The sequence below is a fragment of the Hoplias malabaricus genome, chromosome 2, assembly GCF_029633855.1.
Source record: "Hoplias malabaricus isolate fHopMal1 chromosome 2, fHopMal1.hap1, whole genome shotgun sequence".
Taxonomy (NCBI): Eukaryota; Metazoa; Chordata; class Actinopteri; order Characiformes; family Erythrinidae; genus Hoplias; species Hoplias malabaricus.
The window spans coordinates 1,601,160-1,623,846 of record NC_089801.1 but is presented as its reverse complement, the minus strand read 5'-3'; the positions used below and the strand labels follow the sequence as shown (position 1 = coordinate 1,623,846).

General features: G+C 42.2%; 1 protein-coding gene across 1 annotated transcript in view; it reads left to right on the top strand.

Moving 5' to 3' along the window:
• lrba (LPS-responsive vesicle trafficking, beach and anchor containing) overlaps positions 1-22,687 on the top strand; it is a 214,216-nt gene that overhangs the window by 55,119 nt on the left and 136,410 nt on the right. Inside the window, 10 exon segments of the mRNA XM_066662321.1 lie at positions 3,413-4,903; positions 5,141-5,298; positions 6,415-6,568; positions 7,337-7,517; positions 10,822-10,949; positions 12,396-12,503; positions 13,616-13,760; positions 14,049-14,370; positions 21,113-21,273; positions 22,380-22,443. Coding sequence (XP_066518418.1) covers positions 3,413-4,903; positions 5,141-5,298; positions 6,415-6,568; positions 7,337-7,517; positions 10,822-10,949; positions 12,396-12,503; positions 13,616-13,760; positions 14,049-14,370; positions 21,113-21,273; positions 22,380-22,443 — 2,912 coding nt within the window.

Sequence of the window (22,687 nt, the reverse complement as noted above, 5' to 3'; positions counted from 1 at the left end):
AGACTGAAATGAGTGGGGGGAGTTGTGGAAAGTGCTACACTTTCAATTCCTGGAGTTTATATCAGGTTGACGAAGTGGAAGTGTTATGTGCCGAAGACTAAATTATATTACACAGTGATATAGGGCTAAGTACCTTTCCCTTATACATCACTTTTGCTTTGTGCATGTGTGTGTGTGTGTGTGTGTGTGTGTAAAGGTGATTTTTCCACCAAGCCTGAAGCTCATATCTCTGTGGCGCTCAGGTTTATGTTTCTACAGTAAATTTAAGGTAATTTAAGGGCTTTTTTCCACAGCTGGAGGTAAATTAAATCAGATTGAATCTGATGTGTTAGCCGCCACTGTTGCATTAGCCGACCGCACTCGGAAAGATCTGAATATTTTCAGCTGTAACTCTATATCCACCACACGCTGCAGACTCTCCGTGCCTTTCACATGACGTAGAGGTGCAGAAAAAGAAGCTATAGCATTAAAACTCTGCTCACATACAGCACATTTAATGGAGCTGTTTACAAACCTCAGGGCACTGACTATGGAACCTGTGTTTGAAAGTCTTTAAAAATGCATTTGTAAAACGTACAGTTCATGGCAGTAATTCTGAGGTATTTTGCGTATGATATTAAATCTTAAGAATGAATTTATGAAGTAAAGGAACTCAGGATTCATAGGAATGATCGTTTTGTGTTTTTTAATTTAAAACATTGCCATAATTATTTATGTTTTTTTTATCTCTTGTTCATGTGTTTTTATTTATTGTTATTCTGGCCTGGATTAATTTTTGTTTTTATTTTTATTTGATTTTGAGGCCAATTAAGTCTTTGAATTGTTTACTGGAAATATATTTGTTTGGGCTTAAGTGTATCCAGATTTTGATGTAATTGGTAATGTGATTGGTCCTCTAAAGTTCCTGTAAGGGTTGAGTGCTGGGCTTGAGTCTTGCTTTAACAGCTAAATGTTAAGTGTCAAATTAAGCTAGAAATAATGGGCACGTTAATGTAGTGATTTCCAGTTGGCACGTGGCTAGCAGCTAGCGGCTAGCATGGTTAAAGGCTGTCTGTCCTAAAACAGCTATGGATTAGCAATCACACCCCAGAGAAGATTAATGACCTGCCCTGACTGCTAGCGGGCTAATTTAGCACAATAACGGCAAATTAATTAGGAATAATCAGGGGTTTTGTTGGCTAAATGCAAATGTCTTCGTGTGTGTGTGTACGCTGTTTGTGTTTGTCCCCGCGGTGCATTTGACTTTCTGTCTGTTTTCTTTCTCTGTGATAGATGGAGGGCTGCAAATTAGATCTGGGTTAGGGGCTGGTAATTGCCGTCTGAGAGAGAACTGACTCTTTACTTTGCTTTTTCTTTCAGGCAATTGTTTACAGCGACATTTTTACATTAGATTATCCATTTGTGTTGTTTGTATATCACTCTTGGTGTTTACTATTTCTTCAGCCACATGGGATGTGTCTATCATTATAATTTATAAAAGCAGATGGCTTTTAAACTGAAGGCAGTTTTCTACGATTTTCTGTGTCAGCAGTGGGTGCAGAAGAGAAGAGTCTAGAAAGATATGGAAATATAATGTGTAGCCTAGTGAACAAAAATTCTTGAAAGTGGACTAAATTATTGTTTGGAACCATTAAAGAGAACTGAAAGGAAGAAATATTTAGCTTTATTTATTTTTTTTTATTTAATTGTTTTCACGTGGCGGCACGGTGGCGAGGTAGTGTCGCAGTCACACAGCTCCAGGGACCTGGAGGTTGTGGGTTCAATTCCCGCTCCAGGTGACTGTCTGTGAGGAGTGTGGTGTGTTCTCCCTGTGTCTGCGTGGGTTTCCTCCGGGTGACTGTCTGTGAGGAGTGTGGTGTGTTCTCCGTGTGTCTGCGTGGGTTTCCTCCGGGTGACTGTCTGTGAGGAGTGTGGTGTGTTCTCCCTGTGTCTGCGTGGGTTTCCTCCGGGTGACTGTCTGTGAGGAGTGTGGTGTGTTCTCCCTGTGTCTGCGTGGGTTTCCTCCGGGTGACTGTCTGTGAGGAGTGTGGTGTGTTCTCCCTGTGTCCATATGGGTTTCCTCCGGGTGACTGTCTGTGAGGAGTGTGGTGTGTTCTCTCTGTGTCCGTGTGGGTTTCCTCCGGGTGACTGTCTGTGAGGAGTGTGGTGTGTTCTCTCTGTGTCCGTGTGGGTTTCCTCCGGGTGACTGTCTGTGAGGAGTGTGGTGTGTTCTCCCTGTGTCCATATGGGTTTCCTCCGGGTGACTGTCTGTGAGGAGTGTGGTGTGTTCTCCCTGTGTCCGCGTGGGTTTCCTCCGGGTGACTGTCTGTGAGGAGTGTGGTGTGTTCTCCCTGTGTCTGCATGGGTTTCCTCCGGGTAACTGTCTGTGAGGAGTGTGGTGTGTTCTCCCTGTGTCTGCGTGGGTTTTCTCTGGGTGACTGTCTGTGAGGAGTGTGGTGTGTTCTCTCTGTGTCCGCGTGGGTTTCCTCCGGGTGACTGTCTGTGAGGAGTGTGGTGTGTTCTCCCTGTGTCCGTGTGGGTTTCCTCCGGGTGACTGTCTGTGAGGAGTGTGGTGTGTTCTCTCTGTGTCTGCGTGGGTTTCCTCCGGGTGACTGTCTGTGAGGAGTGTGGTGTGTTCTCCCTGTGTCCGCGTGGGTTTCCTCCGGGTGACTGTCTGTGAGGAGTGTGGTGTGTTCTCCCTGTGTCTTCATGGGTTTCCTCCGGGTAACTGTCTGTGAGGAGTGTGGTGTGTTCTCCCTGTGTCTGCGTGGGTTTTCTCTGGGTGACTGTCTGTGAGGAGTGGGTGTGTTCTCCCTGTGTCTGCATGGGTTTCCTCCGGGTGACTGTCTGTGAGGAGTGTGGTGTGTTCTCCCTGTGTCTGCGTGGGTTTTCTCTGGGTGACTGTCTGTGAGGAGTGGGTGTGTTCTCCCTGTGTCTGCATGGGTTTCCTCCGGGTGACTGTCTGTGAGGAGTAGGTGTGTTCTCCCTGTGTCTGCATGGGTTTCCTCCGGGTAACTGTCTGTGAGGAGTGTGGTGTGTTCTCCCTGTGTCTGCGTGGGTTTTCTCTGGGTGACTGTCTGTGAGGAGTGGGTGTGTTCTCCCTGTGTCTGCATGGGTTTCCTCCGGGTGATCCGGTTTCCTCCCACAGTCCAAAAACACACGTTGGTAGGTGGATTGGCGACTCAAAAGTGTCCGTAGGTGTGAGTGAGTGTGTGTTGTGAAGGACTGGCGCCCCCTCCAGGGAGTATTCCTGCCTTGATTCCAGGTAGGCTCTGGACCCACCGTGACCCTGAAATGGATAAGCGGTTAAAGATAATGGATGGATGTGCGGTGGGCATCACTGGGGATTGAAGGATTAATCTATAACTGTTTTACACTGTAGCTGATCAGACTGATTAATTCAGTTGTCATTTGTAATTTGTGATCTCTGCAGGTCACCTTTGAACAGCATAAAGAGAACCTATCCAGAATGTTCCGCGAGTACCAGCTCAACGGCTCTGAGGGTGAGTCTGCAGCCAGAGTAAGAACCATCTCAGGAACCAGCCGAGAAACTGAGCTCCAGACCAGTACAAGTAGAGAACTTCCTGCAGAACCTGCTCCATCTACAGTCATAGAGCTGAGTGTGGAAGAACAATCTGGAACTGAAAAGACTGAAGAACCAGAGAGAACCCAGGATTCTATCACCCTATCCAACATTTTAGCCAGAGCTGAGGAAGAAGAGCTGAGGGAGGATGAGGAGAGGAGAATGGAGACCCCAGTGGAACAAAATGATCAGAAAGAAGCGGAAGAAGAATCAGGCGCTTCAGAGGAAACAAAAAAGGAAATGGAAGCAGATGTTAAAGCTAAAGAAACAGATTCAGAAGTTTCAAAAGAGACTAATAATGCTGAAGAGAAAAAGGGTGATGATGCAAAGAAAGTTAAAGAAGAAACGGACGATCTCAGCAGTGAAGAAACCAAAAATGAGAATGAAGAAAATGGTTCTGAAACCAATACTGAGAACATTTCCAAAGATGACAGTAAAATAACAGATGAAAAGGAAACCGAAGGTATGAAAGAGAGCGCACCTTCAGCTTCAGATGCTGAAGCTGGTGAAGAAGTAAAAGATTCAGAAAAAGAAAACAATGTCAAGGAAAAAACGACAGAATCCAGTGTAGCTGGTGTCTCTGCTGTCTGCAGCGACGACTTGGTGGATGTTTCTTCGTCCAGCGAAATCAAGGCTAGTGACGACAGCATGGAGGATTCGTCCTATGTCTCAGCTGTGGCCACACCAGGAGAAGAAGAAGATGATGGAGAGGAGAAGAAAATAACTGAAGAGAATGAGCCCAAAGAAGAGACGTCTGAAGGTCCAAGCACAGAGCCTGCAGAGATGAAGGAAACTTCAGAGGATCCAGTTTCTGAAAGTGAGACTAAACAAGGCTCTAGTATAGAGGTCGACCCCAGCACAGAAGTAGACCTCAAAACACAGACGAGCCCCAGCGTGGAGGTGGCTGCCAGCAGTGAAGAAGGCACTGGTATTGAGGTAGGCCCCAGCGTGGAGGTGGCTGCCAGCAGTGAAGAAGGCACTGGTATTGAGGTAGGCCCCAGCATGGAGGTGGCTGCCAGTACAGAAGTAAGCCCCAGCTCTGAAATGGCTGCCAGTATGGTAGTGGGCCCCAACACAGAGGTAGCTGCCAGTTCAGAAGTGGGAACAAATGCAGAGGCAGGCCCCAACCCAGAGGGTCCTGCCAGCACAGAGAGGGGCTCCAGTGCGGAGGTGAGCCACAGCACAGAGGTTAGCCCCAAAGCTGTAGATGCCCAGATGTCTGGAGTGGATCCAGCTGAAGGCTCCAGCACCAAAACAAAAGACATAAAGATTGCCAGATTGGACGTGTCCAGTGTCGCCATCGACACAGAGAGACTTGAACTGAAGGGGACCGCAGCCTCGGTAAATATTCATATTATTCCCAGTGTTAACTGCAGTAAACACTTCCTATGAATCCTCCTGTGTTTATATAATGCTTTAAAATACATTTCAGTTCCTCCCCGTTTAAAACCCCGTTAAGAAAGCACCCTGGTTGAACTGGTTTGTGTATTATCCTGAATGCTAACTCTTGCCCCAGTCCTTAACTGGAATCTCTGCATTCAATAATAATAATAATATCTGTTTGTTGATGGCTCCCAGACCCCTGCTGCAGCAGCTGGACCTTCTGCTCCGAACAGAGAAACCTCCACCCGCTCCACCATGTTCCGCATCCCAGAATTCAAATGGTCTCACATGCACCAGCGCCTACTCACTGACCTGCTGTTCTCCATTGAGACAGATGTCCAGATGTGGAGGAGGTGAGGAGCCAGCAGTGCTACTGCAGTTATTCTGTTTATTTACTGCTTGTTTGTGTACTGACACACGATTCCGTTCACTATAAAGGACTCATCCTCCGTCAAACGTGATGTCTATTATCATTATTTTGAGTGGTTATTTCAGTAGATATTGCATAATGTTTTTCAGATACTAATTTATTTATTATATATTGTCACTGTGTAATGGGAAACATGTATCTCCAAATATAGTAACTTTATTGGAGAAGGAAAAACTGTTCTTATCGTTCAGTGGAAGTCATTGTAAAAATATATAATTACAAGTTATTTTTGAGCATTTCTATTGGGTCATTCACCATGAAATTTAATAAAATGTGAGAGACAGCTGCTGTGTTTAAACAACAATAATAATCTATCTCTCTTTTTTTTCTCTCTCTCTTTTCTCTCTCTCTCTGTCTCTATCTCTTTCTCTGTCTCTCTCTCTGTCTCTATCTCTTTCTCTGTCTCTCTCTCTCTCTCTCTTTCTCTCTGTCTTTATTTCTCTCTCTGTCTTTTTCTTTCTTTCTTTCTCTCTCTCTCTCTCTTTCTGTCTCTTTCTTTCTCTCTCTCTCTCTCTTTCTGTCTCTTTCTTTCTCTCTGTCTTTATTTCTCTCTCTCTGTCTCTCTTTCTTTCTCTCTCTGTGTCTCTTTCTTTCTCTCTGTCTTTATTTCTCTCTCTCTCTGTCTTTTTCTTTCTTTCTCTCTGTGTCTTTTTCTTTTTGTCTTTCTCTCTCTCTCTCTCTCTCTCTCTCTCTCTCTCTCTTTGTCGCTCTCTTTCTATCTCTCTCTCTCTCTCTTTCTATCTCTCCCTCTCTCTCACTGTCTCTCTCTCTCTCTGTCTCTTTCTTTCTCTGTCTTTCTCTCTCTCTCTCTCTCTCTCTCTCTCTCTCTATCTCTCCCTCTCTCTCTCTCACTGTCTCTCTCTCTCTCTCTTTCTTTCTCTCTTTCTCTGTCTTTATTTCTCTCTCTGTGTCTCTTTCTTTCTCTTTCTCTCTCTCTCTCACTGTCTCTCTCTCTCTCTCTCTCTTTCTTTCTCTCTTTCTCTGTCTTTATTTCTCTCTCTGTGTCTCTTTCTTTGTCTCTCTCTCTCTCTCTCTGTAGTCACTCCACAAAGACGGTGATGGACTTTGTGAACAGCAGTGAGAACGTGGTGTTTGTCCACAACACAGTTCATCTGATCTCTCAAGTGGTAGATAACTTGATCATGGCCTGTGGAGGAATACTCCCTCTACTCTCTGCAGCTACTTCATCCACGGTCAGTGTGTGTGTGTGTGTGTGTGTGTGTGTGTGTGTGGGTGGGTGGGTGGGTGTGAGTGTTCAGTTAATGTCAGGAGGGGAACCTGAACACCTTGTTGAATCCAGTGAATTCTGACCTAGGTAGCCCATTGAATTGATTGTCTTATTTCTGCCGGGGGGCCGATAGGCGCCAGATATCAATATGTTTGTACACAAGCACTAAAAAAGTGAATTTATATTTAAATAATAAATAAATACATTAAATATAAACCATTATAAAAAATACGGTCCACTTCTGATAAATCATGAGTCGTAAACCCACTCTAATCTGTAGCTTCATCATTACAGGCATCATTCTGACAGTAATGATAATGCTGATGATAATGATTATTATTATTACTATTACACGTGCTGCTCCTGATAAATGTAAGGGTCAGAAAGAAGATGATTGCTCTAGCCGTGATGACCATGATGAGGTGGGAGTAATTATACAACAGAATAATGATAACGATGATGACTCTGCAGATGATGTTAACTATGAAGATGATGATGATGATGAGGACAAAATTGGTTGCTAGGGTTAGTGATGATGCTGATGAAGAATATCCCATAATATTAACACATCTCTGCATCCAGTTAAGGACAAAGTAATCTGAAGCAGCCTCTGTGTGTTATGATGTTTCTCTTCAGTTAAAAGTTACTTAAAGTTAATGCTTTTTTAAATCTGTCATTCTGTGTGTGTGTGTGTGTGTGTTTGCGGGTGTTTGTGTGTGTGTTTCTGTTACAGCATGAGCTGGAGTGTGTGGAATTGAATCAGGGCCTGTCGGTGGACTCTTCGGTGGCATTTCTTCAGCGATTGATTGGTTTGGTGGATGTTCTGATCTTCGCCAGCTCTCTCAACTTCACTGAGATTGAGGCAGAGAAAAACATGTCCTCAGGAGGAGTCCTCAGACAGTGTCTTAGACTTGGTACTGTACCACATTATACGTTCATTCTATAGATCACTTTCTCTGCCATTCATTTCCATCTGTACCCTATGTTCTGACTCATGCTTTTCTTCCCCCCCCCCTCACTTTCGTTCTCCAGCTTGCAGTCCCCCCTCTCTTTCAGCACTATATAGAGATATGCTTGTGTTGTACATTACTTCTTTCCTCTTACGTTTCTTTTTCCTTTTTTGGTTATTTTCCCTTCTTTGTTTATTGATTTCCTTCTCTGTTACCCTTTCTTTATTTCTCTCTCTCTCTCCCTCTCTCTCGCTCTCTCTCTCTCTTTTGTCCCCCAGAGTGTATGATATGAGTTTTTTGATGGTGTTATTATAACCCCCACTCTCTGCTGTTCTCTGAAAGGGACTCCATCATTAAAGCTGTTCCTCTAATGGTTGCTACATGGCCTTGGGCTAACGTTTGTGTATCACACGCCGTACACCATTTCACAAACACACACACACACACACACACACACACACACACATGCGCACGCACGCCCAGATCACTTACATTATTCATTACGCATACACTCCTGACCTTCTCCTAACCCTCACTCATCTAAAGGTATGCACTTCATTCTATTTATGCTACATACTGTTTAAATAGAGCAATATGCTGCGTTACATTATGGTACAATTCCGTATGGTACAGCGTATTACATTACGGCATGAACACATTATATTTGGAATGATATGATATGGTAAATTACATTGGGGTTTTTCTGTGATACACCACGGTAGAATACAATACATTAAACTATAGAGTAGGATTTGGTAAAATACAACGTCTTGTGTTAATTTACAATGATGTTATATTACTACTACATTATTAAACATGTTATGAACAGCGTTACGGTTTCTTACAGTACACTACAACATGTATCAACTCATATAGTGATACAATATGTTACTAAGCAACACATTACACAATGTATTATATTATGATGAAGTGCAACACAGTACAAAAACAATTAATTCTCTTTTAATTAGATTTATTATATCAAAGTTTCTTCACATAGGGTTTGAGACCACTGTGGAAGTCTTGATGTGGCTGAGAGAGTAGTTCTACAGAAATATACACATGCAAACCCTCCTGGAGCAGTGGTGAATGGAGGTGTTTAATGCCACAAACACTGATACATTATTTGTCTGCTGTGCAGAGCCAGTAATAGACAATTATTTCTGACGAAACTCACTATTTACACCTGTTTCTACAACAGCAAGAGACAGAAATCACAGTGAAACCACAGTTCCCACTGTAGCATGGGCTCTGTTTACCATTAACGTAAAGGTCTGTGTATCAATCTGTATTGGCTGCATTTTAGAACCTGCTGTGCGTTAGAGGACTAATAAGCCGATATTTCCTGAATTGGGATATTGGGTTTGGTCGTCTGTGGATGCTTCTCTTCTGCAGATTCTCTCCTGAACGTGGGGTTTGTATGAGCTGATCTACTGTACATCTGTGACCATGTGTTACCCTTTTCTTTTTCTGCCACATCAGAATCATTTCGTCTTAATGATTTTATATGTGATTGATGGCTTTCCCCTTGTAAATATGTTGTTATGAGAATTCGTGGTTTTAGAAATGTATGTCGTTTAAAAGGGGTCACAATGTGCATCAAAAAATAATGTTATGAGACAATGTAGTATGTTGCATACTGTTGGAATACAGTGGGATACAGTGAAATATAATACGTCATATGCAATGTGTTTATAAGTATATATCAAGATATGATACAATATAATACTTTAAATTAGGAAACTCTTCAACATCGAATGTGTAATGGACATAACATCATTTATACATAAAGATTATGGCCATGTAAACATGATTTGTGATATTTTTTTGTTGCTAATCCCATGCAAGCATTATCCCAGCATTGTCAGAGAGAAAATAAACTGCTGAAATGGGTGGGGCATGGGCTTTTTAAAGCTCTTTAAATGGAATTCCTCTGTAGAGGTGCTTTACCTCCAGGTTTAACACAAATGCTGCTGTGTTAAATAGCCTGCTCCTGATTGGTGGAGCTTTTTTTTATTTTATTTGAGTGTGTGTGTGTGTGAGATGAATATTTGATAAGCTCTGCTGGTGTGTAATGTGATTTAGTCACAATAACAAGGTTCTGTTTCTCCATAAAACACTCAGAGAGATGAACGGAAACAATCTGCTCCTCAGCCTTAATCTACAGCACAGTATCCATCACACACTCTCTCTCTTTCTCTCTCTCTCTCTCTCTCACACACACACACACACACACACAGAGAGCATGCACCCTTCCCTTTCTCCTTTCTCCCTTTATCTTTGATTTTTTCCTTCACTTGTTCTTGTGGATGTTCTTTTTCTTTCTCTTTTTTTCCATTCTTGCACTTTCACTCCTTTTTCTATTTTCTTTGTCTATTCTCTCTTGCCCTCTCTGTCACAGGGCGCTTTATACCCTTCTACTGCAAACATATCATTAAGTGGGGGGACCTTAGGCTCATGTGCAGCTCCACTAGAATGTCCCGTTATATGGTGTCCAGCACGGTGCAGCTTAAATGAGCCTGATTCCCTCAGTCGATATTAGGGGAATCCATAAAAGTTTGGACCTAGTGGAAACATCCAGCTACACACAGGGCTTCACTATATTCCAGTGAATTCAGTTCAGTTCTTCTTTTGTTTTGTTTTAAGCAGAAGCTTTTCCCACGTCTTTGTGTGTGTGTGTGTGTGTGTGTGTGTCTTCTTTCTCCTCACTGTCGTTTCTCTGTCTGTTTCCCTTCACACACACATCCCTCCGTCCTCTTACACCTCTTTCACCTCTTTCTTTTCCATACCAACTTAACCCTGGGCTTTACTCTTTCGCTCTGTGTCTGTGAATCACTGCTTCACCATTTTTGTTTCATGTTTTTCTTTTTTCTCGTTCATTTCTCAGTCTGCTTTTCTTTTTATTTTGCTATTTATTCAGTTTTTTATTTACTTTTAGCTCTGAGTTTATCAGGTTCAATCAAGTATTCTGTATTTCATATAAGTATGTATTCTCTCTCTCTCTCTCTCTCTCTCTCTCTCTCTCTCTCTCTCTCTCTCTCTCTCTCTCTCTCTCTCTCCCCCGTATCTGTTTTCTCTGTGTATCATTTAAACGTTTAATGGTATATACTGCTTTTTGTTTTGTCAAAGCTTATATTAGCAAACACACATTGAGGAAGTAGAATGTTTAGTGAAAACAGTTAAAACAAAAATCTATTAAAAATGTAAGGAAAAATAATAAGGAGTAATAATAACAGCAGCAGTGATTATAATCTGTCACTTCATGCAGTGTGTGCGATGGCCGTGAGGAACTGTTTGGAGTGTCAGCAGCAGATCTCTCTGGGTAAAAGTGGACAAGAGAGTAGCCATGCAAAACAGCAAAGCATTCTGGGAAACACCAAGTTCATGCCAGCACAGGTGAGTGTAACACACACACACACACACACACACACACAGACCTCCTCACACTAACCCTTTACATTCATTCATTCATTCGTTCATTATCTGTAACCCTTATCCAGTTCAGGGTCGCGGTGGGTCCAGAGCCTACCTGGAATCATTGGGCGCAAGGCGGGAATACACCCTGGAGGGGGCGCCAGTCCTTTACAGGGCAACACAGACACACACTTTCAACCCTTTACATGTACAGTTTATTAGAAAATTCAACATAACAATGGCACTGTACTAGAGACAAAGAGAAGCACTAATCTCATACTGTTGAGTACATTATGTCGTTTTTTGACAATGCATAAAATAAATGTTTGTTTACAATGCTAAACTATAGAGTTATACAGTGGTGTGATACTGCATGGTAAGACAAATTGTACTATAATGCAGCGTGTACTGTAATACAACACACTTTGGTATGATACATCATGCATTAGAGCTGTAATGGTGCTGTTCTGTTAATGATGTTAGTGTTTTCCAATAAATTCCAATAAAACGACAGCCGGTGACCTTTTATTGAATTAATCTAAGTGTAAATGTTTGACGGCTTTTAGTTTTTGTTCTTTTAGTCAGTGTTTTTTATCACTGAAATACTGTTACGTCTCTTATCTCAGCAGATCTAAAAATACAGATCATTGTATTTTTCCTCCTCTCAGGTTTCAGAGATTACCGTTAGCGCGCACTCAGCTCAGTGCTGTTTTAGCGGAAGGCGTTTTTATTTTATTTCCAGAAAGTGTAAAGCCCTGAGCTCATCTATAATTCAGCTGTTCAGAGAGAGGAATGGAGAGAGGGGCTGAGAGGGAGGGAGAGCTGAGTTAATGCTCTAGATCACACTCTCAGGTCTCTTAGTGAGGAAACAGCCAATAGAAACACCTAGGTATAGCTGTCCTAATGGACTTTCTGCTGCTATTGACTGAATATCGACAGTGGAAAGGGGGATTTTGCTGTTATCCAGAGACGTGGTTCAAAAGCGTTTATTTTTGTCTTCCTTTATGGTCAGGCTTTTCTCTAAGGAAAGATCAAGCCAGGCTTTATAGAGAAATGTAGCATTTTCACACTGACAGTCCTGTTGCTGGGGCAAAATTCAACAGCATTAATGCCTGGAATGAGCTCCAGAGCCAGTGCTGGCCCATGAGGACGTTTGATTTGTCAAGTTTAGTTTACAGACTAACCCCTCAGCCAATCACAGATTGGATCACTGTGGTCAAAGTAAAACGTAAAAAGCCACTCTTTAACCTTCAATGTATGTTCATTTAAAATAATTTCTGTTGGTTTTATTCATGATGAAATTAGCAGTCTCTTCTCCTCTTGTCTGCAGTAACAGATGTTAATGTTCTTTGTCCTGATAATTATAGTTAAACCTTTGTGTGTGTGTGTGTGTGTGTGTGTGTGTGTGTGTGTGTGTGTAATAAACAGAGTCCTGTTGACCTTGTAACTGGAGGGGTGTCTCCTATTCGAGATGTAGATCGCCTCCTGCAGGACATGGACATTAACCGTCTCCGAGCTGTGGTCTTCAGGGATGTTGTGAGTTGAATTAAGATTTAGGTTTAAGTTGGTCATTTTACTTAAACACAATGCTAACACAGTTTAAAGGCTAAGCACCAACGTGGAATATATATACAGTGGAGTTTGAGTTCCTAACTTGTGTTTATTGATAGGCGTCTTGCCTGTGACGTAGATGGTGGACAACAACTCTAGAAGCTGCACTTAATTTAATGCAAAATGAGGAAAAGGTGTGTTGTTTTTGGCTGCAATCATTCAATGTACAGTGGGACATCTGTGAACAAATGGCCCAAAGATCCCAAAATATCCAGAAAATGGACTAAATTTGTCCACTTTAAACGGGCACTTTGGAAAGGACCATCCGCTCACTCCGTTATCTGTAGCTCATTTCACTGGCGCTTTTCCAACAATATGGGCATGTAAGGACACCAACGAAAGGTGTTCAAGAGCCTCTGTAACATGGAGGTAAACAGGGTAAGGACACTCACTTCGCCTGTTTTAGTTGGTGTTAGTTAGCGTTAGCTTGACTCGCTAAACTCGGTGTCTCAGATTATACTCGGCTACGTAGCTGCATTACGGAGGTTTATAGTGTCGGATGAATTCGAGTTCGACTTCGATCACATTTACAAGAATAACGGTACCTCTACATTTGAGTTTAGCTTATTGCTAGGCTATTGTCATGAATAATGTTGGTTATTTAGCTAGATACTGTCATAACAGTCAGTCATAACGGTGTTTTACCGCGGCGTTGTTCAGCTGTTGTCCACCAGTGACGTCACGGTCGCGTTCGAGAATTTCCGTAGAGAGCTCGGGTTTTTCCGTCAATTTAATAAAATTGTCAGTTTTAAAGCAAATTAAGCTGCTATTTACATTTTAATTCATACTTATATCTGTCAGTGACTACAATAATGTGGAATATTCATGGAGGTCCATTAAGTGGTACTTAGCCTTTAATATAAATGTTACTTACATATTTGACTCGTCTGTTTTCAAACACTAGCTCTGTACTGATCCACAATAGTTAATGATAATGTATTATTATAAAAGTTATTATACTTATTATACTTACTATTATTATAGTAATTTTGCCAGGAATATTAAGGCTGTGTGTGGGTGTGTGTATGTTTGTGTAGGAGGACAGTAAACAGGCTCAATTTCTGGCCCTGGCCGTAGTTTACTTTATCTCTGTGCTGATGGTATCCAAATATCGGGATATCCTCGAACCACACAACGACAAGAGGACCACCACTCAGCGCTCACTCTCAACTCGCAGCTCAGGTATCACATGCATCTCAGGTGTTTGGCACAAATTTGGCATATTTTTTATGATGCAGATATTATTGCCATTTCATTTCGCATAGAAAATTGTTTACTGTTAACTTTTCATATTTCCTTCCATTAGTGTCCTCCCTGCAAGTTTTTCTGTTGATATTTAGAATGGTTCTGTGGCTTTGTTTTAAAGATAATTGTAATTGCCTTCGTTTTGGAAGCAAGCCATTGTCTTATACGTATCTGCTGTAGTTTCTTTATTACTATTAATTGCTGCAGTGCTTTGTCTGTGTGTAGACAGCACGTCTTCGGAGCTGGAGAATGGCGTTCCTGCACGACGTAAAGACACTGCTCCAGGAGACGTCCCGCGTAGTGATGCTGAGATTCGCAGTGGCCCGGATGCTGTGTCAGAGGCCCTGTGCACTTTGACCCCAGAGGTCAGGAGAGGTCAAGATGTCATGGACAAGGACGGGACAGGGAGGAAGGTGAAGGACATCCTCCGAAGCCTCGTGACTGCGAACTCTGATGACATTATGGTGGACCCCTCGCTGCTGCCCCCTGCCTTCCTTGGACCTGTGGATGCTGCTCACGACAGCGTCCAGTTCAGATCATTTGACCGGTCAGTGTCTTGATTGATTTGGCTTGATTGAATATTTAAAATCATCTGAGGCTTTGATTTAATGTCAGTCAGATTTCTCTTTTATGACATGGTATATAAAAAAAATCTAAATGTATTCAGTAGTAGATTATTGGTTAGTGGGCATCATGGTGGCACAACATGTAGTGTCACGGTCACACAGCCCCAGGAACCTGGAGGCCCTGCTCCGGGTGACTGTCTGTGAGGAGTGTGGTGTGTTCTCCCTGTGTCTGCGTGGGTTTCCTCCGGGTGACTGTCTGTGAGGAGTGTGGTGTGTTCTCCCTGTGTCTGCGTGGGTTTCCTCCGGGTGACTGTCTGTGAGGAGTGTGGTGTGTTCTCCCTGTGTCTGCGGGGGTTTCCTCCGGGTGACTGTCTGTGAGGAGTGTGGTGTGTTCTCCCTGTGTCTGTGTGGGTTTCCTCCGGGTGACTGTCTGTGAGGAGTGTGGTGTGTTCTCCCTGTGTCTGCGTGGGTTTCCTCTGGGTGACTGTCTGTGAGGAGTGTGGTGTGTTCTCCCTGTGTCTGCGTGGGTTTCTTCCGGGTGACTGTCTGTGAGGAGTGTGGTGTGTTCTCCCTGTGTCTGCGTGGGTTTCCTCCGGGTGACTTTCTGTGAGGAGTGTGTTCTCCCTGTGTCTGCGTGGGTTTCCTTCGGGTGACTGTCTGTGAGGAGTGTGGTGTGTTCTCTCTGTGTCTGCGTGGGTTTCCTCCGGGTGACTGTCTGTGAGGAGTGTGGTGTGTTCTCCCTGTGTCTGCGTGGGTTTCCTCCGGGTGACTGTCTGTTAGGAGTTTTCCTCCCACAGTCCAAAAACCCACCTGTTGGTAGGTGGATTGGAGACTCAAAAGTGTTCGTAGGTGTGAATGTGTAGCGCCCTGTGAAGGACTGGTGCCCCCTCTAGGGTGTGTTCCTGCCTTTCGCCCAGTGATTCCGGGTAGGCTCTGGACCCACCGCGACCCTGAACTGGAAAAGTGCTTACAGACAATGAATGAATGAATGAATAATTGAATATGAGTAAAGTGATATATTAATGACCTGACCTCTTTAATGAGTGTGTTTTTGGAAGAGAGAGAGAGTGTGTGTGTTAAGAGGCAATGGTGAATTCTTGCTGGTGTTTCTATGGTAACATAGAACTCATCTGAATTGTTCTGAACCACAAAGAGAATAGAGAAAATCCTGAAAACTGAACTTAAAATATTTGATCTGTGAGAGGTTCAGAACCTCAGTGTGAGCACACACACACACACACACACACACACACACACAATCTCAAACACACTTTTGCAGGAAAATGTGTCAGAACTACAAAAATAGCTTGTGTGTGTGTTTGTGAGTGTGTGTTTGTGAGTGTGTGTGTCTGTTTGTGAGTGTGTGTTTGTGTGTGTGTGTTTGTGTGTACTATGAGAAATGCAGGAGTTGATGATGGAGAGCGGCTGTTTCTTCTCTTTGTGTCACTTGTTTTTTTTGCTCTTTTATTTTATATGCTCTTTTATCAGTTTTTTCCCAGGTCTATAACAGGATTGCTAGCAGGCTAAATAACATTCGCATTAGCATCATATCCGTTCGTATATTAGCATTGTGTTATTTGCGTAATTTCTAGTAAGTCTAGTCTTCTTCAAAGTCTTAAGGAAAAGAAAACAGTGACGTTACCTCTTACAAACTTAAGTTTATTAACAAAAGTCATAAAGTTAAATGAATATTTACTCTGACTCATAATAGAGAACCTCCATTGGAAGATGTGTATATGGCAATTCACGTCATATTAATGAATTAATTACTTTTTTTGGGTACTATTTATTAGTATTAGCTGTATATATTTACATTACACTTTTTTAACAGCCGTATTAAGTGGTGAATTCAGCTGCTAACACCCATTTGATGTTAACAATCTCTATGTGCAGCTGCACATGAGCCTATGACCACCCTGCCCAGTGCCAAGTGTGAGCCAGAGAGGAATAAATCCATCCCGAACATGAGCTGTAAAACAGTGGAACTCTATTCAATGTAGTGGAGCTACCCCCAGCATTTTCAGAAGTGTTGTAGAATGTGTAGAATCTGCTCTTTGTGCACAATTCCCTCAAGTCGTTTAAAAAACGTACGATTCAGGAATAAAGAAATCGCATCATGATATTTTTAAATGTTAGTGATAACTGAGTCTTACACTTGAGCAGAGATCAGGTGACTTCACAGTGAGTCTCGGAGTGGATTTTAAAGCTGAGATTAACTTCAGTTCAGGGGTCAGATTCTGTTCCTAGATCAGTGTGGGAGTGTGTATTGTGTGTGTCTGTGTGTATGTCTCTATGTCTGTGTCTGTGTGTGAGAGAGAGGGGGCTATCTTTAAACAGAATCCGCCTGAGAATTATCTTGAGTTATCTTGAATTATCTTGATTATTCTTTGGTCTGTTTCAGTTCTCCAGTGCTCCACATACCTCTCTGTCTCATTCGTGTTCTCTCTCTCTCTCTCTCTCTCTCTCTCTCTCTCTCTATGTCAAACATCATAAGAGAATTGTCAAATATTTCAAACATAACATTTGTCAATGTAAGTTTGAAAAGAGAAACTGAAAAGTTTTTAGAGAGACATGTGCTGCCATCAGAACGATGTCTTAGTCTGGGAAGTCCATGGTTATTTCAGCAAGACGGTGTCAGACCTCTTTCTGTACATGCTGCAAAAATGTGACTTTGTAGACAAGTGCGTGTTCTTCACTATCCTCTTTTCAGTCTAAGATCTGTCTCCTGTAAATTGTGGAATCAGACGATAGTCGACCATAGACTTTTTAGCAGCTGGAGTCTTGTATCAAGTCAGAACGGGCAAATATTTTGCATGCAAAACTGTAACAGTTATTATCTTCAGGTCCCAATTGATTAAACTGTTTTTGAGTGTGTGGCAGGCATCAATTTCTAAAAAAAAAATGTTTATACTGTGTTTACAAAATACAAGCACATTGTTCTTTTCTTTGTGCTTTTGTCTGAATGAATACATTTTACAAAATGTCCCAAATTTTCTTCAAATGGGGATCGTACTTTAAAATGGCAGCTTTGGATTTACACCACAATCTGTGAATATTGCTTCTGTACTTCACATAGTCATATGAATAGTTACTTTTGACCTGGGTGTGCTGTATGCCTTTAAATTTCCATAAAGGTGCCACTGGCGTGTATGTGTATATATGTTCGAGTTGTGTGCTCCTCCACCTTGCTCCACATAGCCCCACTATAAACCATGTGTCCCCGGCGATTGGCATTGGCTGTGGACGCCTCTGTGTGGGAATGGTAGCAGGATTTACGAGCTCTGGGCCTGGAAGAAAGCAGAATCTCTCCCAGATAATACAGGCCCGGGGTCAGAGGTGAAGTAGACGCTAGATTTATTGATTTATTTACTATCCACACCACCCCGATCCCTCCATCCGTCTCCCCGAGCCTCGCGCCTGTTTTGACGGTGTGTCTGCAAATGTTTGCTGATGGGAAGCAGAGCCTGGTAAACAGTGTCACAGCGATGCACCCACGGAAAATTTGATTTACACTCTTAAAAGATATATATGGCAGAAAAAAGAAGGGGATTTGCAATATGCCGGGGAAAGTTTCTGCAGAATGAGGTCACTGTGACAGCATCGGCTAAACAATACGCTGATTTATTCACCTATCTGTGTCTCTTCTGTGTCCGTTATCGCGTGCTGTCGACCTCCGCAGCACTCAACGAAAATTAACTAACGAGTGAGAAGGAGCCGTCTTATGGGATTCTTTAAGAGCACATGACTAAGCGAGTGTCTCTTGAATAACTCGCTGAAAACATTTATAGTGAAAGTCCCAAATAGGAAAATCCCAATTCTTTGATCTGTTTCCAGTTTAAAACAATGATATAGAAGTATTTTTTTTAATGTTTAACTAACATTCTTCAACATAATTGTTTTATTCAACTTCAGTGTGATCCAGAACCACACACGTTTACAGGAAAAACATTTGTCCAGTGTTTAATAAGTAAATGCTACTTGGAAAAAGAAGTTGACAAAGAGTAGTCCTACGTTTTCCTGTCAAATTCACTCTGTGAGAAGAGTTTCCCCCATAAGAGAGGCGAGCGTTTAACCTTGTAGAGAAATAACAGCAGCTCTGTTCATAATAAAACCTTCCTCTCTCCCTCGTTCCCTCTCTCCCTTGCTGCGCGTTCGGATTGGATTTCTCTCCGGCTGATATTTCAAAGACTGAACACACAGAAGCGCATGCACAAACACCTTCATCTGCAACACGTAGACAGAGGCAGGTTACAGGAAACATGTTTGGTGAGTGTGTGTAGTCTGGTCTAACATTGGTTAAAAATGTTCAATAATTCAGTAAACAGAACCCAAACCCGGTCACCTCCCGGAGCTGAAGGCCAGGCTCTGATTAATTGACAGCAGTGTTGGGCTGGGGCTAAGTGAAGCTAATGGTGTTATGAATAATTGAAAGGCTGGAACAGATGGACGTTCCTCAGCCTCTCGACCCCGGGATCACACTCTTCTCCGTAGGCCCTACTGAGCATGCTCAGAGTCTAGAACCCAGTGGGGAACTGGGGAGACTGAAATATAAAACGACTGTTCAGCACTAAAGCTGGACCAGACCGGACCTGGATCCTGCCGTTAACCTGATAAATAGCTTTAAAATATGAGTCCCTTCTGTTATTTCTGGGTCTTAACTTTCATTAGATGCTGTATACACTCCACAAACATCTGTAAATGTTCTACCTTTGTTTTACGTCTTGCACATCTTTGGAGTTGTTTGGTCTAAGAGGAATATTGGATGGGGAATGATGGGGTTTTTATTGTAAAATGATGATGGTCGATGGGAAAATGGAGGTCTTTATTAGAAGAATATTGTCTTTTAGTAGATCTAGTTTATTATTAAAGAGAGTATGTTGGTAGTTGGGTGAGAAATGTTTTTTTGGGAAAAGGTTGATCTTTAGTGGGAGAATGAGGTTGTGTCCTGAAGATTATTAAGTCAGTACGCTTAGTGTGAGACACAGATGACTAATATCCTCAAAGTTCCTGTAAAGTAGAGAAGAGTAGAAACTGTGTGCCCATGCGATGGTTGGTGAAGTCATGTTTTTTGGGGATTTTTTTTTTTTGGAGGTGGGGTGGGGGGGAGGGGTAGAAATGAGAACCATCCCTCGTGGTGTGTTGTGAATGTTTAATCCAGACTTGTCTCTGGAGCCTAGCTCAGCCTCTGGACCACCTCCAAAATCACTTTAACTACTCTTTAACTCCTGAAATAGTCTGTCCTGAGCTGGGCCTTATCTTAAATCTCTGCAGGCTCCTGTGTGATGGCTGTGAGTCTGAGCTCCAAGCCACTCTCCTGCAGACCTCAGGACTGTGATTAAACTCAACTCTGTACACTCTGTCACCGCCGATAAAGAGGCCATGGCCCTTTAGACAGACCAGCACTCTGTCAGTACCTTCGTCAGATAACTGAGCTCAGCGGGAGAAGCAGGATCTGTGAGGAAAAATAACACAGTCAGGAGAATAGTGGTATTCCAGATAAGGCTAAAGCAATTGTGGGAAAATCTTATTGTGATCGATTCCAATCAGTATTGCAATTGTGATTAAATTAGTGATTATTTTTCAGTAAATTTGACACGGATAACTCGTCTACAGGCGGTCAACCATCCGTCAGCTTTTGGGTGCAGTTTACAAATTTAAAACCAGCATTGCTGTTTGATAAATGATATTTTTTATCCTAATTTTATATTAGGATTCAGGTCATTTTTTTACACCTTGAGACACAAGATAAGGTGCTACTACCAGCCAATTATCAAATTAGTTTGAGGCTCATTCTGAAAAAAAGTAAGGATTTGGTTCACTTTCATCTGTGTTTTCCAAGATGTTCCATCTACACTGCACTGAATAAACCATCCATTGTTTTTAGCGCCATTTTTACTCATAATACATTACCACTGAAGTCCAGTCTTGATCCATCAGAAAGCTTGGAGTTCACATGTCAATTACCCAGAGATAGAGGCTGTTGTTCTGGAGGTTTCTAGTTAGAGAACTACGCTGACCTCACAGACGTTTTTTTCTATGAGCCTAGTGATAATAATGATAATGATAATAATGATAATAATAAATATGCCTGGCTCCATGGCACATTGGACTTCTAGGCTGAAACTAATGTAGGTGATTTAAAGGTTGCGCGTTTGAGTCCCACTGGAGTCGCATTTTGGTGGCGGCCATGGCCTTAAGTGTAGAGAAGTGAGCTGGAGGCTGGAGGGTTGCCAGTTCAATTCACAGGAACGTCTGGAAAAAAAAAAAACTCATCCATGCCCAAGGGGCCTTTGAACAAAGCACCTAGCCTCCAAACTACTCCCTGGCAGCCGAGGTTGTTGGCAGCCCGCTGCTCCAGTTGTGTGTGGGTTCACTGCCGTTAATGTGTGTTTGTGATGTTCACTACCACGGATGGGTTAAATGCAGGGAATCTATTTTTCTAAGGGGACCAATAATAGAGTGTTTCTTCTTCTTCTTTCCTGAAGGAAATAGTGCGCATGGCATTGAAGCAAAAACAATTAAGACTAAGTTAGAATGGAAGGAAGAATAAATTCAGCGAAAGGAAAAAGCGGTGTAGAATGACAAGAGTAAGAAATGAAAGGGAAAATAAGAAAAACATGAAGGATAATAAGAAAAAGGAGAATGAGGAAGGAAGGAAGAATAATTTAAGGAAAATAGTACAGAGGATGTGTCTAATACAATTTATTAATTATTATTTTACAGGAGTGTTGTTGTGGCACCCAAGAAAGTGGGAGGAGCACCAACCTCTGCCTCAAGCTCTGTCCAATCAGGCGGAGGAGTGTCTTCCAGTGGATTACAGGTGAACAGCGTTTCTGTGGAAACAGCAGGTGACTCCGCCCATAACAACGCAGAGCCTGCTACAGGTAAGGAATTATTGATGTGTGATAGTGATTAGAGATTATGACATTTAATAATTGAGCAGCAACCTTAATTAAAAATAGGAATATATCTTATAATGATTTTCCAGTAGGGACTCCATTATAAAATCCATTAGTGTGATATATATATTTTTTTTCTTTGCTAGTCTCTGTACTCACTCTCTCTCATTTATATATAAAGGCACACTCTCTGTACTTCTTTCTTCCTCTCACTTTCTCCTCTCCTCCCTCTGTCTCTTTCTCTATTTCTCTGTGTGCCACCCCCCCCCCCTTCTTTCTGTCTCTGAGAGATCAGAAGGTTAGGCCCCAGTGGAATAGAGATAAGTTAATTTACTCTCGTTTCTGTTTGAAGTGAGTTGAGTCTCTCTCTGCAGGAACATGTGTTTAAAACGAGCTGCTGGAAAATTCCACACTAGCTCCTGGCGTTCCCAGAGTTATTCTTTAGAGTCATTCCCAGTGTCAGTTCCAGAGTTATTTCCTGAATCACTCCAAGTCATTCCCAGATTCAGTCACTGAGTCATTAGCAGAGTCAATTTCAGAGTCAGAGTCATGTTCTTCCCGAGAGTCATTCCCAGAGTATTTTCATTTTCCAGAGTCAATTCCAGAGTAAGAGTAAATCGCTAGGGTTAGGCTCCGTCATTCCCTTAGGCAGTAATTCCCAGAGTCATTTTCAAATGAATTCCCAGTCAGTTATTCTCAGAGTAGTTCCTGAATCAGAAGTAATTCCCAGAGTCAGAGAAATTGAGTCACTGCATGAGTCTGAGCCATTAACAGAGTGCTGCCTGGAATTACATTTATAAAACGCCACAAGTTAGATCTTTCTGAAACATGTACCTCAGCATGTGATTTGAAGGAATGTAGCAGTAGAACGTGTCGTGCGGTGTTTTATCACAACACATTGAACTGTATTTTAAGAGTTAATGAAGTAAGGATTCATATTCATTAACACGTCATCATCTTTATAAAGAATAGGATGCACTATTGCGAGGTTATAATCTACAGTGTAATATCTTTGACTGTGTTTAAATAGCTGAAGTGACCAGGGCACTTTGATATTTACCTATAAGATTTCATGTGTGTGTTCTCTACAGGAGCAGCAGCGAACCTGCCATCTGTCCCTGCTCCCTCCCCAACAACAACAACCCCCAACATGAGGTAATACATCACTCTCCGAGAATCAGAGTGAGAGCGAGAGACAAGGCTGTGTTTTATGCAGCCTGATAAATAAGTGGCCTAATAGATCAATGGGCATAGACTAGACAATGGTTATGTCTACATTAAAGCATTTGATGCTGGTCTTAACTCTTCTATTTCTGATTATACTGAGTGGTTATCTTTAAATAATCCATTATATGAAAGTATAATTGCCGTGTACATGCTTGTGTCTGATTACATGCAA